We start from the raw sequence: 15,934 nt of genomic DNA, 5'->3' as shown, positions 1-15,934 counted from the left end.
CACTTTTCTTTTTCTTACAGTCTGACATTTAATCAAAATAAACTTTTCCTGTTTTAGCTTTTTAAGTATCCAAATGCCTGTTACCTCTGGTGTCATATTCTCAGGTAAAGTGTTGCCAACAGAAGGATTTGCAAATTTTCCCAAATTATGTTTTAGACTTTAATTTTGTGTAATATGGAAATATTCCCGCTGTAATTGAAAACCATTGTTAAACCATGAATGTGTTTTGAAAGAAATTAGATAACTCAACATTTTGTAAGGTTGAATAGGATGAGAAGTGTCTGCAAAAGAGTAAAGAACTGGATGAAGATAAAGTTTACAAGTCATTACTGAACATTTAACAAAGAGGTAATGTTACGTGTATTATTTAAATGGTTTCCAATAGCTTTGGGAAATTGGAAGACAAAGAAAGAAGATTCATCTTAACATTTGCTGTAGGAAGTTGTTAAAAAACAGAAAGCTATTTTTTAATAAAACCTTTAGTGGCAAACTGAGTAAGAATAGGAGGGTGATTGTTTGATCTCGTCAGAAAACAACCCAATGTTGCTTAGCATCTAAGGATGAAGCTTGGGTCATTTAAGACAAAGGAAGTGGTAGAAACAGTACCAGTGAGGTCACTGCAATGTAGCATCAACAGTTTCTATATTCTAGAAATATTTCAGAACCAAAGCTTGAAATATAGTTTACTGAACTCCTGCAACATCTCCCTCTGTATGGCTGAATTCCACATGCTGTGTGGATTCAATAGACACAGAATCTCAATGAGATCTGACTTCACAGTGTTGTGTATCGGGCTAGAAATTAAACACTAAAGGCCATAGTTTTCTCAAATCAGTGGAAAGGTCAGAAACAATATTGCACATTTAAAATAGGCACGAGCTAAGCAGACTTTCATTGTAAAATTAAAACTGGGTAATTGGGGCAAAGGCCCACAGATCAACAGGTAACGAACGTTGCTAAGGTTGCAGTCAAATGAAGAAGTGCTTTGTTGAAGACTTTTGGATGCTAAAATTTACAACACTCAAAGAAGTTCATAGAATCGTGGTTAGAAAGCAGCCATTTGTGACTGTAAGGCATATGACAACTTACTGTTGGATAGTCGAATTCCACCTGAGTGTCTCTAGACCACATTCTTCTTCAGCCTGGAGAAAAGAAGAGACAAAATGCTGGCCAATCCTGGATGAGAACTATGTGATTAATAAAAAAAAACAACTCCCAAAAACTAGGTGAGTATTCTAGTTGCTCTAACTCACAGATCTGTCTCTGGTTTCAGACTTTGTGGTGGTTGGCTGTTTTCTCAAAGAGAGTTATATCTCTGTTCCCATCTCGCTGTGGGCATTCTTCTCTTCAGTCGCTGGCTGTTCTCAGGGCCCAGCAGCGACTGAGAACAAATGTCCCAAGTATACAAACATTTACGTCATCCTTAAAACAAATTACAACCGTAATTTTACTCTATTCTCTGTTGTACCAACAAATTAGGCTAAGTAAGAATATTAAATTCTGAACTTTATTGTAGATTCCCCAGGAAGAAGTTGCCATTAAGTTATGTACTCTCTCTCAGCTATGCTTTTTTTTTTTTTTTTTTTTAAATAAGAAAATAAAGTTCTAGTTACTTCATGAGCTCTAAGTTAATTACAACCACTAACCATGCTGAGGTGCAGAAAAATATTGTTGATTTAAGCACATTCAGCTATCAGTACTAGGATTTGTGAAAAACAGAAGGAATACAAACAAAAAATGTTAGTACATTTATTAACGTCTGATCATATTTCACGTGTTTTATGCAAGTTTTTTAATATATATTTTTACATTTATGTCTTTGTGAGATGTGGGGATATTCAAGAACATCTCGGGCAAGCGCTGAGAGTTTCCAGGTCTTCCAGGATTAGATAGAAGGAGCTAAATTCAGGAAAATACAGAAAGAAAATTCCCACTCATCAACTGGGATACACTTTCATCTTTCTTTAAGATATGCTGAAGTTGTTTTTTATTTGGAATCGAGTATGCAGGATTTTTTTTTTTTTATTAATTTGTGGCACTTTAACAGTAGCGTACCAACCAGGAACTGTCATACTTTTAAATCTTCCACAACTGCTTTTTTTTTCTGTTTTCATTATCAACACTGCCAGAGACTCTGAAATGACTTTTACCTCTGACAACCTAAAAATTAATGTTCCTTCCCAGGCATATATCAGTTGTTCTGTTGCATTTGGTTCTACCAAAAACTAGGTTAAAGCTCAGAGGAGAGCAGATTTTTTCAAAAGTAGCTGCCAAACTTTGGAACAAGTTGCCTTTAAAATACCACAGGTGTATCTTCATGTCCTGTTTTTTAAACTCCATCAAATTTGAGAGGCCTCTGGCACAGTGGAGTTGATACATTGATTTAAATGTTTCTGTTTTTAACATTGTATGTCTTGGTTCAATGTGTTTTACACAAACCCAAAGCTACAATGCAGTGGTTTTATTAGAAGCACATACAGTACAGACCAAAAGTTTGGACACACCTTCTAATTCAATGGGTTTTCTTTATTTTCATGACTATTTATAAGGCAAGAAATCCCACTTATTAACCTGACAGGGCACACCTATGAAGTGAAAACCATTTCAGGTGACTACCTCTTGAAGCTCATCAAGAAAATGCAGAGTGTGTGCAAAGCAGTAATCACAGCAAAAGGTTGCTACTTTGAAGGAACTAGAATATAAGGGGTATTTTCAGTTGTTTTACACGTTTTTGTTTAGTGGATATTTCCACATGTGTTATTCATAGTTTTGATGCCTTCAGTGTGAATCTACAATGTCAATAGTCATGAAAATAAAGGAAACTCGTTGAATTAAAAGGTGTGTCCAAACTTTTGGTCTGTACTGTACATTCATGTGTTATGATGGCCCAGTCAAAGTCTAGATCTACAGTTGAAACAAGACATTACAGCAAATAAGAAGACACATACCATGGACAGAAAAAAGTAAGGAGACCCAAAATGTTTGACCCAAGTCATAAAGTTCAAAGGCAGTGCTGCCAAATACTAAACTTAACTTCTGAATTTTGAAAACACTAACAAATAAATCTCTGATAACTCCTTCCGTTATTGTGGAATTTAGCAAATAGACAAAAAAATGTGTTAATTGTAACTGACATAAAATAAGAGAAGTTTGTTTTTTTTAACTAGAGACTGAGTAAAAAATAACAATGTGTCAATGGTTTCATCTGTAAATCCAATTAAGAAACAGTAGCAAGACTTGAAATCTGTTCAGATACCTTTTACATTAAATCTGAGTAATTGTGAGTTTTTGAAAACTCAGAATCAGCAGATAGAGACGTATTCTAAAAATGCTTGCTGTTGTAACTGCACCAAAATGAAATTCTTGTTGATTAACTGCAGCTGAGTATAAATGGGCATCGTATGTCTGAATTTTGTGTTAGTAAAAAAAAAGAAAAGTAAAGAAAAATGGCTCTGTTTTTTTTTTTTTTTTCCTCTTCAAAAGTTTGGACTAAATATTCCAAAGAATACTAATAAAATTAAAGGAATTTTGTTATTGGAAATATTTTTTCTATGATTATCAATTTCTCATTTTACGCATTCTTCTTTTGACGGGACAATAAAATTGGAGATTCTTGGTTGTAGAATATTAAGAGACAATGCCTTTAAATGAACATCCAATTATATTTTAGACTTACATAACATTTTTATGTTAATTCAGCAGTGTGCGTCTTAGTAAAAGAACTTGGCGTTTAATTAAAAATAAATAAATAAACACTCGAAATGTTATATGACTTCATATGTTCAATATTTTTTATTCAAAATAATGTTTTACACGACTTAACAGCAAGTGAAACAAGCACTTGGAAATTGGCATCGTGACTGAACAACCTACCTTGCTGGCTACAAACAGAGAGCTGAGATGATTGGCAGCTCTCTCAGCCAATCAGAATTCGCGTGGTGGAGTCTCTTTAAAGCTTCTACTAATGGTCTTTGTGTGAAGGCGGGGAGCAGTTGGCTTGGATAGTCTGCTGATTAGCAACAAACAGAAGGTTACGAGTTAGAAAAATTGGATTACTTGCCCACCAGAGCGCCTCCGTGGCTACAGAAGCGGGGTTAACTATGTCGGGGGCCTAACCGGAGCTTGTTAGTTGGCTTTTGAGGGCGAAAGGCGGATATTTGTGAAATTTCGGAGCCTTTCGCGGCGAGAGGGAGAGAGAGAGAGAGCGAGAGAGGGTCCACCTCGCTTTTAGGTCGTTTCAAGTGGCGATGCTTTAGCTGATAGCTGCGTCATCATGTTGCTTCCGAGTCGAGTTGGCGAGAAGAAATCACAAGTTATCGCCGGGAGGTGAGGGCTGCCCGCCGTCATCCAGCCCCGGAGGCCACTCCCGACCCTTGAAGTACGTGGAAGACGGGCTGTCGGTGGGAGACTGGCGGCGAAGCCTGCTTAGTTTACGTCGTTGTGGGGACTTTGCATCGCTTGCCTCGGTGTAGTTGGCGCGATTCCCCCAACTTAACTGTATTTATTTAACCCACTGTTAGGATATGAATTCGCACGTTTTAAATTAATGTTATTTACAGGAAAAGAGCCTAGAAAGAAAGAAAGTGGAAGTGTAACTACTGATGGGAAGGTATGCTGGCCACAACTGTTTGGATAGTGGGAAGTGATGCTCTCATTGACAGCTTGAACGCAAGCAGGACCATCCAGAGAAAAGTCCTCATTATCTGAGCTTAAACAGGCGTTTCTAAGAGACGATGGGAGACGGGTCTGTTAACTCCCACTGATTGAGTCTCGTTTTTATTAGATCAAGACTGATTGATCGGTTTGCTGTGTCAGGGGGTCTCTATCATCACACCCACGTGGACTTTGTCTCAGGTCATTTGGGAAAGTTTTGACCCCCTTTCCCCAGCCGTCCTCAATCTGGGTGGGATAACCACACTTTATATAGAGTTGTTTATTTAAAACTGAAGAAAACTTATTTGAAAAAAAAAAAAAAAAAATGGACGGCGATTGCACTGTTTATGCGTCCAAGCACGGGATCGAGTCTGCGGGGCGCGGATCCTCTAACTTTGAGGTGATGGACGGGCTGCTGTACCGCAGGAAGTTTGAAAGGGGCTTCATCAACTACCGGGAGGTTCTGGGTGAGGACCGGAGGCAAGAGGCCATCTCCACCTTCCACAGGCGGCGACCCGGCCAGCGCCACCTCTCCCTGGAGGAGACCTACAAATGCGTGGCTGAGAACTACTGGTGGGAGGGTATGTTAACACCTGAGCAGCATTACAGGAATGTTTCTGCTTCTCTGATGTCATTCTTTTACTCGCCATCGAGCCGGTTTCTTTGCAAAACAAACACATTTTATTAATTGCTCTTAATGTTGCTAACTTTGGTCGCGTTTTATGCAAAAGATAAAAGCCTAGATCAGGTTTCTGAGCCACTAGTAGCCATTTTTCCGTATACCGTTTTGTTGCAAGCTGAAACGTTGTATTTTATTGGGATTTTACTGACACAAAGTAGTGTGTCATGGAAGGAAAGGGATGCATTGTTTTTGAATTTTCAACTTTTTATTTATTCAGTGTTCATAAGTCCACACTAAAACTAGGGGGGCGGATTTACAAGGATGTGGGCGCCTGAGCTAGAGCCAGTTTGGTGTCCAAACATTCCCCTACTAATGGAAATTTCAATATATTCATAGGTAGACCAATAAATAAATGAATATGAATTGATGTATGATAGGTTTAACACATCCCCTGAGCAGCAGGGGAACATTTTTGGGGGAACATTTTGTTGTTCCCCCAAAAATGTACTGTAAATTCATAAATTTCAAAATACTTGAGTATTTTTTTATGTTCATAGAAATCCCAAATTATGAATACAATCCACTTGATATGGCCCTATGAGTTTCATAAGAAGAACAACAAAAAACATGCATTCATAAATAAAATAATAATAATGAAAAAAGTGTTTGGTCCCCTGGGCTGCTGGACCCCAAACACAGCCGCTCTTGTTTTAGTCCCACAACATGATGCTGCCATCACCATGTTTCAGTTCCAGGATCATGGCTGTTATGTGATATTTTGGAGGGACTTCTGAAATCAGTAGGTTGAATTGGATTGTATTTGTTATCAAAGTAAAATGTATTGAATATAATAGATAATGCTCTTGTCATTTGCATAAGACCTGACAAATGATTGATTTTGCTTTCCACTGTATTAATGAACTATTCCATGTGTCTGTCATGTAAAATCTAAAGAAAACACAATTGAGTTTGCACTTGTGAGAAATTGTGAAAACACTTGCGGGTTGTAATTATTTTAATGAGGCACTGTGTTTCATTTAGATGGAAACTGCACTTTATTGTTTTGAGTAAACTACATAATTTTCTTTTCCCTTTTTGGACTCAGTCAGGCTCATCCTAAAAAAAATGTTTTCCCCCCTTTGGTAGATGTAGCTTTTTTTAAAAAATCTGAAAAAAGCAACAAAAAATGTTTTGACCAAGTGTCCTTGTCCTTTGGAGACCTTTTTACAAACTTCCCTCTGTAACCTGGTTGTTTCATAGTCTCTTTAAGTATGTCACATTTTATTTTATAGAATGTAAAAAGTCAACTTTACATTCCTTTCTGGACTTTAGACACTTTATTAAACATTTTGAACTATTTTCTGTCCCTCTGTAACTCCCCTGCTTTGTCTGTTTTTCTTTATTCTAAGGTATTCCAATGTCTGCTCTTTTTTCCCCCCCACAGGAATGTACTTCCAGATCAGAGACTTTGTCCTGCACTGTCCACAATGTAAGAATCTGCACAGTAAAACATCAGCGGTAAGTACAGGACATTTTAATATTTATCTACTTTACATGTACAGGTGTCTAATTTTCTGCATGTTAGATTTCACGACTTTCTTGTCAGTTTCTCTGGTGGTTTTTCTCTCACCCTTCTCTTTCTGCAGTGAAGCCGTTTTTGTCTCATCCTCTGTCTCTCGCTGTTTTTGCCTCTCAGGGGTTCGATGGTAGGAGGTGTGTATCTAAGACGGTACCGTCACACGGAGCCGACTTGCTGAGCAAGCTGAGGAGTCAGAGGGAGGCGGGGCAGTTCTGTGACATCACCCTTCGAACCAACGGGGGATCCTTCTCAGCTCACCGAGCCGTCCTGGCCGCCGTCAGCGATCACTTTCATGAAGTTTTGTCTGACATGGACTCGAGCAAGAAAGCAGACATAGATCTCTCTGGTAGGAATTTAAAATGTCGACATTCATGAGTTGGGGCATTGTGATGTTATGATTTTCTTTGGTAATGGTTAAGAAAGCCTCTATATTAATTTAGAAGATTAGAAATATAAAATATCAATCAGTGTAGATGTTTCTTTTGATTACTGGAAAAGGTTATATGTAAACAGAGATGGGTTACATTTAATTAAAAATCCTGCTCCACCAGTTCTTTTTCACATTTAATATATTTATTAATAAAGTGGTCCAGATCAGATATGCTGCAAACAATTCTTGTTCTTTTTGTCAGAGACGCAATGTTTTGAAGTATTTATATTTTAGGCAAGAACAGCCTTCAGGCTATTTATGGAAATTTTATTTGCTGGAAGACATATTAATTTTAATGTGAATTTCAACATTGTTGCAAATACAAACTTCTAAGTGATTTGCATTTGTTTTGTTCCCATTCACTCTCATACAAAATCTTCTTAAAGAAGGTCAACCTGTGTGTAAATAAATCTCAATATAAATCCAGCTGCTCTGTGACTTGACGAGGAAAGAAGTAAAACATGTGGTACTTCTTTCTGATTATTAGCAAAAAATGAAAATTCTAAATATATTTCCAGAATTATAACATCTTGAGTTGGTGTTTTAAAAAATAGTGAAGTTTGTGGTTGCATCAAGGTGATTTTAAAGAAACTCAAGCCAATTATGAGTATCTTTGGAAGGTACTGTGTGTCTTGAGTTGACACTTTGAGTTCTGGGATGTAAGTTGGTAACATTTTTACTTTGAAGCAAATGTAAGCTCTACTTTTAGGTACTTTTAGCTACTCTTTGAAATATTTTCACCCTTAAATAGAACCAAAGGCAAGAAAACTAACTTCAATTTATCAGTGAGTTATAAATGCTTAAATACATAAAAGCACAGTGTTAGTTTTGACTTGCTTTCATATAATCTGTCTTAGGCCTAGATGAGGTGTTTCTCAGTGTGTTGATGAGTCGGGCTGGTCAGTTTGAGATCTAATCAACAAACAGGCTTGGAGAATCCTTATCTTGGAGTGCAGCCATAGTTTCTAAACAGACGTTTGTTTAGCATCTGCAAGCTTATCTGGTGTTTCCATATCAAATAGACTAAGCTATCGTACTTTACTAATACAACGTTGTCTTATTTCAGGTTTCAGTGAGGACAGTCTCTTGTCTCTGCTGGACTTCTCCTACTCGTCCACCCTGTGTGTTCGTCAGGAGGATCTCCCAGAAGTCTGTGCGATGGCGCGTCACCTGGGCATGTGGCCGGCCGTGGAAGCCTGCTCTGCCCTCCTCAAAGAGCAGGAACATCATCTCCGTGCTCCCAGCAAGGCCTTCAGCTCAGCTCATGCCTGTCCGTTCAGCCAGCACCGTCACCACCAAAGGGAAGGACTCTTGAAACTAGAGAACATGAATGAAAGCTTTAGTCTAACACTAGAGACGTCCGATGAGTCTTTACAAGAAAGTCCTAAGCGTAACTTGCGCCGAATGCCAAAATCCCAAGTTCAGAACGGCCTCCCTCTCAGTCCCTCCCACAGGATGAAGCTCATGGACTTCAAGTCTCCCTCTTCCAAAAAAGCCTGCACACCTCGCCACGTCATCGTCGCCAGTCGGTCACAGAACTACTCGCCCCTCTCAACGTCAAGCACCCGTCTTCTCCGTTCCTCTCCCGGAGCCGCCAAAGAGGTTCAGAGGTTCCTACCTAAGCCAGAGACGCCTAAGAAGAACAGAAAGTCCCACTCTGTCGCCCAACTGTCATGCACGTCCAGGTCGCGGCCGGGAACGTCCTGCAGCCCGGTGAGGGTGAAGCAGGAAGTGGAGGAGGTCGGGGAGGACGAGGAGGATTACGCAAGAGCGCAGGAGAAGTACAAGCTCATGAATGTCCTGGGACTTCAGAGGACGGCTCTCCTTCCCAGACCAGAAGACCTAATCGGCTGGAAACAAAAGAAACGGCTTCGGAAGTTAAAAGCCAACAACTACTCTCTGACCAAACGACGGAAACCACGTTCTTTATCCCCCGGAACCTCATACGACGATATGAAGCTGACACTTCCTCTCTGCGACCCCGTCAACACTCGAATCCTCAAAAAGTCGGTCAAGTCCAAGGGTTTGGGATCCGCCAGAGCCGAGCAGATCCCAACGAAGAGGCAGAAGAGCATCAAGCAGCGCATTCCTCCCTCCGACAGGAGCATGAGAAGTAAAGTGGTTTTACCGGACCTGTTTCCATGTTCCTCCAGGCCGATGTTTGGTGGTAGGGAACTCAGGCGGTCTGTGAGGAATCGCGACAGTACCCAGCAGCCTCTGCGTTACAACAGCAAGAAAACCTTTGTAAGAAACGTGGTTAAAATCAAAGCAGAAACGACTGAATACTCCATCTCAAGTCTGAGGCTGTCCACACATGGACAGAGCGAACACGCATCTCCAAACTCCCTGCCTTCACAGAGAACACAGAGCAGAAAAAAGGTCGCCGGAGATGCGGTGAAAACTCTCCGGTACAACAGCAGCCGACCGGGAGCGAAAGCCAAGCTGAGACGGGCGTCCACAAAGGAGGAGGACAAGATGAGGGGCAAGTCCAGAGAGGCAGGAAGACCAGTGGTAAAGGATCCTGAACCCAATGGTCTTTCAGAGTATACGCCTCCACCCTCGATTTATGGTCACCCTCTTTACAAAACAATCAAAGAAGAACCAGCCGATCCAGTGCCAGTCGGACCTTTCCCTGACCCCCCCTCACCAGACCTGGGCAAACGTCAGAGCAAGCCACCCATCAAACTGCTGGACTCTGGCTTCCTGTTCAGCTTCTGTCGGCCGGCGGGGGGTTCCATGACCGGCCTGAAGAAGGAGGAGGAGAGCGTGGCCATCTGTCTGACGCGCTCCGTGTCTCAAGTTCCAGAAAAATTCGACACAGACGGGTCTCCCCAGCGGACGCTGAGAGCCAGGGGCCCGCCGGGCCTGAGCGTGGTGAAAAGGGAGGAGAGAAGGGTCACACAAAGACGGAGTCAGAGACATGGACGGAAGTCCAGAGAACCTCGAACGCATCTGGACAAATGTACTGGGTCCAGAGCTACAAGGACGATGCCAAAGGTAACCAATAAGTCAGTTTGAACGATGCTTCACGGTTCTGGTCAGATGGTTACCTGCGCTCATTGCAAGCCTTAGAGTAATTTATTTCAGCCTGACTTTGAATTAGAATTAGAAGAACAATTTAAAATGTGTGTTATAATTAATCAACAATTGTACCCACTGTGCAGTAAAACAGACCCTCATCATAATGTTTACACCACCCTTCTTTACAGTTGATATAATCATCTTAAGACTTGCATTTTATTTTATTTTTTCATCTTTTCAGGGGATTTTGGATCAGAGGCTTGAAATCTGAACAGAATTGTGTGTGTTGGAATGAATTAACCAGACAAATTAGCTTCTCAACAAGCCCTGACCTGAAACCTATTAGAAATTTTAAAAGCTGGGTCTGTGACGAGAAGCCAACCACTTTAGAACCAACCACATCACTTCTTCCTGGAAGAATTTTGCTGAATGTTTCCTGCTTCAAAAAAGTGTTATTAATGTGCGCCTGACTATGAAACATTTTGACAAACTCTGGTTTTATGTTTTGTGGTCGAGTCTGCATAGTTTTGACCTCAGGCATCAGAAAATTCACATAAACTTAAAATGTGTGCAACCAAGTCTCGTGTTTGAAGGCCTCCAAGTTCTATGAAACTTGGAGGCCTTTAGATGCACAATTAACAGCACAATCAGTTACATTCATGAGGAGGACAGCATCTATACAAAGTTTTAGTTAGGACCAGTCGACCTTTGGATTGGAAATAAAGTAAATATTTTTGGAAATGTGATCTGGAAATCCTTAAAACATTAAAAAGTACTGACCTGATTTCAAATAACCAATACATCGACTCTATAAATGTTTTCTGTAAACAGGTCCTTTCGTTCTTTATTTTTTTCCGTATGTAGAGACAAAATAAGGTCCATACCCTGAGCAGCAGCCGGAGCTGCGCCATGCTGGACGCCGTACATCGAGCCCGCCTAAAGCAGCTCCGAGGGCCTCGGAGCCAAGCACCCAAAGTCCCAAAGGCGTCCCACGCCTGTCTGCAATGTCCAGCTGCCTACAAGGACTGCGACGCCCTAATTATGCATCAGCTGAGGCACATTGATGGAAAGCACTGGCCTTGTCCGGTAAGAACCAGCCTCCTAGATGTTACCTAGAATCACTTGTATGTGGAAACCGCAGACCCTCTTTCAGCATCGTGGATAAAGTTTCAGGGACGATGCTGATCCCGGTGCCCAGTTACACACCTGCTCATGCTGGGAAAAAGAATGGCCACCTCAATATAAAAGAAAACTTTTACTTAGTTTCCTGGTGTACAAGTTGTTGAGGCAAAACGGCTTCTGAAAAAAAATGATCTCTGCGAAAGTAGAAAGTTTTTATTTTTATTTTTTAGATTTGGCACCATCATTTTAAAATAAAAAGGTGCAACACAACAAAGTGCAGCTGAAAACTGTTGGATCTTTTGCTTCCCAAAAAATATGGTTTTTATCAGGTGATGTTTTACAAATAAAGAGATGGAAATATGTTTAACTCACTCTAATTAGAAAAATGTTCCAGCCTGAAAAATTGTAGGTTTTAATTAATTAATTAATTAATTTTTTTGATTATATTTCACTCATTATGAGTTGGTTAGGGCTCAATTGAGCAGTAAGTGCAACTACAAAAGAAGAATAATCTGTTTCTCTTTGTTTATATTGCATTATTGGTTTGTTTAAATGGGGGCGCCTGCAGTACCCACTGTGCATACCTTGCAATTTTTCTATAAGTGAAAAAAAGAAAAAATAGTTTTTGGATTTTTTTATTACCTCACCCTCTTTAGTAGTAACAAAATTGTTCAAGAAAAAACATATGTTGTGTCAAAATGTCTTATACACAAGTCTGTGGGGGTGGGAACATGTATGTCCTAAGCCTAAATGTTATTGGTCAGTTTACTTTTATTTGGTGGCTTGGTGCTTTTTCTGTAAGCTAAAAATGAATGGGTGGAGTTTGATCCGTCCCGTAGTTCTAAGAGCGGTCATTTGGATCCCTCCTGAGCTTTTTACTGGGTGCGCGGTTCGCAGATCGCTGGTTTATGAGCTTTTTCTTTGTGTGTGTGTGGTTCGCGAATTGAGCGACCATGGTCGATAGTTGGACGACCATGACATCTGCCGCTCTCTTCCTGAGCGTCGCGCTAAGACTGATGGAGAGTTAAACAGTTTCATCTAGTCAAAATGTTTCCCAAAAAAGTAGAAATTAAGCAAACATTGTTGCTTCACCTTCTTCTCCTCTGGAAGTCTCTGACACACCACTTGAACCTGGGAATCTCCATCCTCCTCCTCCCATGGACCACAGGCTTTGCTTTCATTTGTTTATTTATTATAATTTGTAAAAAAAAATAAAAAATAGGACAGCAGTTTTTGTGGGCCATGCGCATTACTCGCATGTGGTTTAGGTTTGTGCTGGTTTTGTATGACACGTACATGATGCACGTTTGAGATGCGTTTGTGCTCTTGCGGGTCAGGTGAAGTGATAGTTTTGTGCGTACTCTCCCATCTTATCCTGCAGGTGGCCCTGCGTTTAGATCTACACATCTACACAATTAAGCCTTTTCCTTGAAGCTCAGAATTGAACCGTTTCCACTGATCATCCTTGACATGTTTCTATAGTTTAAAGTTTACCTGTGGTAAATTCAATTGATGATGGACTTGATTTGGAAAGACACACAGCTGCCAGTATAAGGTTACACAGTTGACGGTGCAGGTCAGAGGTCAAACATGAATTCAAAGGAATTGTCTGTAGATCTCAGAGACAGGATTGTCTTGAGGTATAAATCTGCAGAAGGATCCAGAAACATTTCTGCTTCTTTGAAAAGCCCATTGAGCTCAGAGGGTTGGAACTTCTTCAATATCTAACCTCTGCGTTTGGGGGAGAAGAGTCTTAGTCAGGGAGGTGACCAAGAACCCAATGGTCACTCTGTTAGAGCTCATTTGTTTTCCAAAGTCTTATGAATACAATTATTAATGAACAGCTTGATGTAGCATGAAATTTAAAATGAAAATTAGTATCCCTTTGTTGCAAAATGGGAAATGAATCATCTCCGTTTTGAATTTCCAACCTGCTTAAAGATTCAAATCTCCAAATCATCACAGAAGTAGTTCACAAGGGACAAAATCAACCTCTTACATGACTCTCCTAGTCGGTTCCTGGATCTACAGCAGACTTAAACAGACTAATTCAGTCAAATGTTGCAGCATTGTCATATTGGCAAACAGGGGTTACATAAATTATATTAACAATAAAAGGAACACAATACAATTCTAAATTAAGAATTAGAAAAATATTATGAGATTTTTCCCCCTCTTGTGAAGAGTTCTATGTTGTACCACAGCTATAAAACAACTTGCATCACTTGAAGCCTCTGTCTGTTTACTCATTTTCTTCCATCTTCTCTCTGCTCTGCAGCTCTGCAGCAAGACCTTCTTCAGACTGAGGAATGTTCGGAATCACATCCGCACCCACGACCCAAAGTTGTACAAATGCCGGAGCTGCATTGCAGCCGGTTTGTGAGGCAGCTGGAGACGCCCGCTTCTAGCACAGGCACATGGAGGTCGGTGAAACGAATACTCTCAAAGACCGAGCTGCACGTCAGCTGTCCTGACCGGGGCTATTGTTGAGTGAAAAAGCGGATTTGTTTGACTTTTGTTTTGATTGTAGTGCAGCACAACTGCCTGCGCTCATTGATTTCCTTTACATCCTCCTCTCTGCTTCGTTAACACAGGTTGTTTGTCGTTTCAGGATGAAAGCCATCAGTGTCTCACCAGTAGCCATAGGCCTGAAGCCAGAGGCACATGATGGATCCCAAGCTTGTACATACTGAATCCAGTCACACTTGAGCACAACGGTCTGCAGAAAGGCGTCACTGCTGTTATCAACGATTACTAACATTATTTAAATAATCAAACCAAGGTTGCCGTTCCTGTTTGCTTCTTTACAGAAACTTGAACATTTACTCTCAGGGGGGTGGGGAATGTGATGCCACGTTGTACAGCGATTTCACGTCACAGTTGTATAAAAGGAAAAAAAAAAGAAATGTAAAGTGATTGATATAACTATTACTGCTACTTATTGTTACCTTTATTTTTCTATGTATAGATGAATGTTGAGTGCACTTATGTCATAGCTTATGTTGTAAACCTAAGAAATGGTAATGAAACTGAAGGTTTGGAGTCTGAGGTGGGAATACTTGAAGTTGTGAAAGTGCTGGGGGGGTGGGGCATACTTGAAGTCGGAAAGGTGGGGGTCCAGTTGATCTTTTTCTTGCGGTGTGCTAATGTTTCAATGACTTGATGTCTTTTGGCATTGATCTGGTGGGGAGTGCAGGGAGGGGTACGAAGACACCACTGCATGTGTATCTTCAGGCCATTTGTAGTCCTCTGCCTTTTCTAAGGCTGCAGGGTTTAAAAAGGGAAAAGTGTCGGTTTTTATAAATGTGAATTTCTTAACTTTATTCAAGATGGCCACATCACGACAGATGTTTTATTAATCTCTTCTTTAATGCAAGACCAGATCATCTTGCTCTACTTAAGATTCCCCCTCTACTGAGTAAATGCAATGTGCACATACAGAGATGTTTATGTATCACAAAATGATTTTAGAAATAAATGCGCTGTCTCCTGCTATCTGTTTAAAGATTAAATAAAGTTTTGCCTTTAATATATTGTTTTGGTTTTCTTGCATCTTTGTTGTAAATTTCAAGATGAGGGTTTCCATGATGAAGTAAATGTTCTTGCACTCTTGTGTAAGACGGTAACACCACCTGGTCACAGTCACAGCTTCTCAAATACACACACACACATATATATATATATACTGTATATATACTGGTCTGCCATAGAAAATCTGGAATTAAAGATAATGAGTAAATGTAAAATGAAGTTTTTAAATTGGTGTCAGAGCAAGAGTTAAAGAGACAGATGCCCAATTTCAAGGCATTAAGTCAAATCTCTTTCCAGTCATATTTGATATATACAGCATTTTCATGATTTACTTGAATGTGCTATAAAATGGCTCTACATGCCTGGAAAATACGCTATGCTGCCCCTTTAAACCACTAGTTTTTGGATGTGTCTGTGTGCTTTGGATCTTTCTGCTGCATAACCCAAATGCACTTGAGTTTACATGGAACCTTAAGACGTGCATAAGAAGCTAAACCATGAGGACGATCACTAAGCAACAAAGGAAATACCTACAGCTCTGGTCGGGAGTTTCCCTTCATTGTTCTTAAGCACAAATGTCAATAAATTTGGGCTTTAATGATTAATTAGTTTTTATCCTTGCTGCCTACAACATTAAAAATATTTTTCCATCAGATTTTTTATTTATTGCTTTTTTCAACTTGAAAACAATCCACATTTTAATATAACTAAAAAGATTTACTTTTGTATGTACATGAATGCATTTATCTGATACATCTTAAATCTACACAGTTCTACATGACATTTTTTATTTAAAGATGAAAACATTTTGGAAGAACGTGGAACAAAAGCATTGGATTTTGCCTTTAGTAACACAGGTTTTTCCGTTTTTAATGATTTGTAATACTTAGATCAGTAAATTCTTGAAAACTTTGAAAAATAAATAAATGAACAGATACCAAAGTTAACCCCACACCATTTTCTGACCAATGCAAAA

General features: G+C 39.9%; 1 protein-coding gene across 1 annotated transcript; it reads left to right on the top strand.

Moving 5' to 3' along the window:
* The first annotated feature begins 3,965 nt into the window (after window positions 1–3,965).
* LOC116723165 (uncharacterized) lies at window positions 3,966–14,960 on the top strand. The gene is made up of 7 exons (XM_032567849.1): window positions 3,966–5,234; window positions 6,720–6,793; window positions 6,972–7,200; window positions 8,351–10,281; window positions 11,170–11,391; window positions 13,706–13,850; window positions 14,039–14,960. The coding sequence occupies exons 1-6, from the start codon at window positions 4,979–4,981 to the stop codon at window positions 13,808–13,810; spliced, it is 2,817 nt and encodes a 938-aa protein (XP_032423740.1). The 5' UTR covers window positions 3,966–4,978; the 3' UTR covers window positions 13,811–13,850; window positions 14,039–14,960.
* The last annotated feature ends 974 nt before the right edge of the window (window positions 14,961–15,934 follow it).

Source organism: Xiphophorus hellerii, chromosome 7 (assembly GCF_003331165.1).
Source record: "Xiphophorus hellerii strain 12219 chromosome 7, Xiphophorus_hellerii-4.1, whole genome shotgun sequence".
In the NCBI taxonomy this organism is placed as follows: Eukaryota; Metazoa; Chordata; class Actinopteri; order Cyprinodontiformes; family Poeciliidae; genus Xiphophorus; species Xiphophorus hellerii.
The sequence above is the reverse complement of the archived record's forward strand: the minus strand, read 5'-3'. Positions and strand labels throughout refer to the sequence as shown.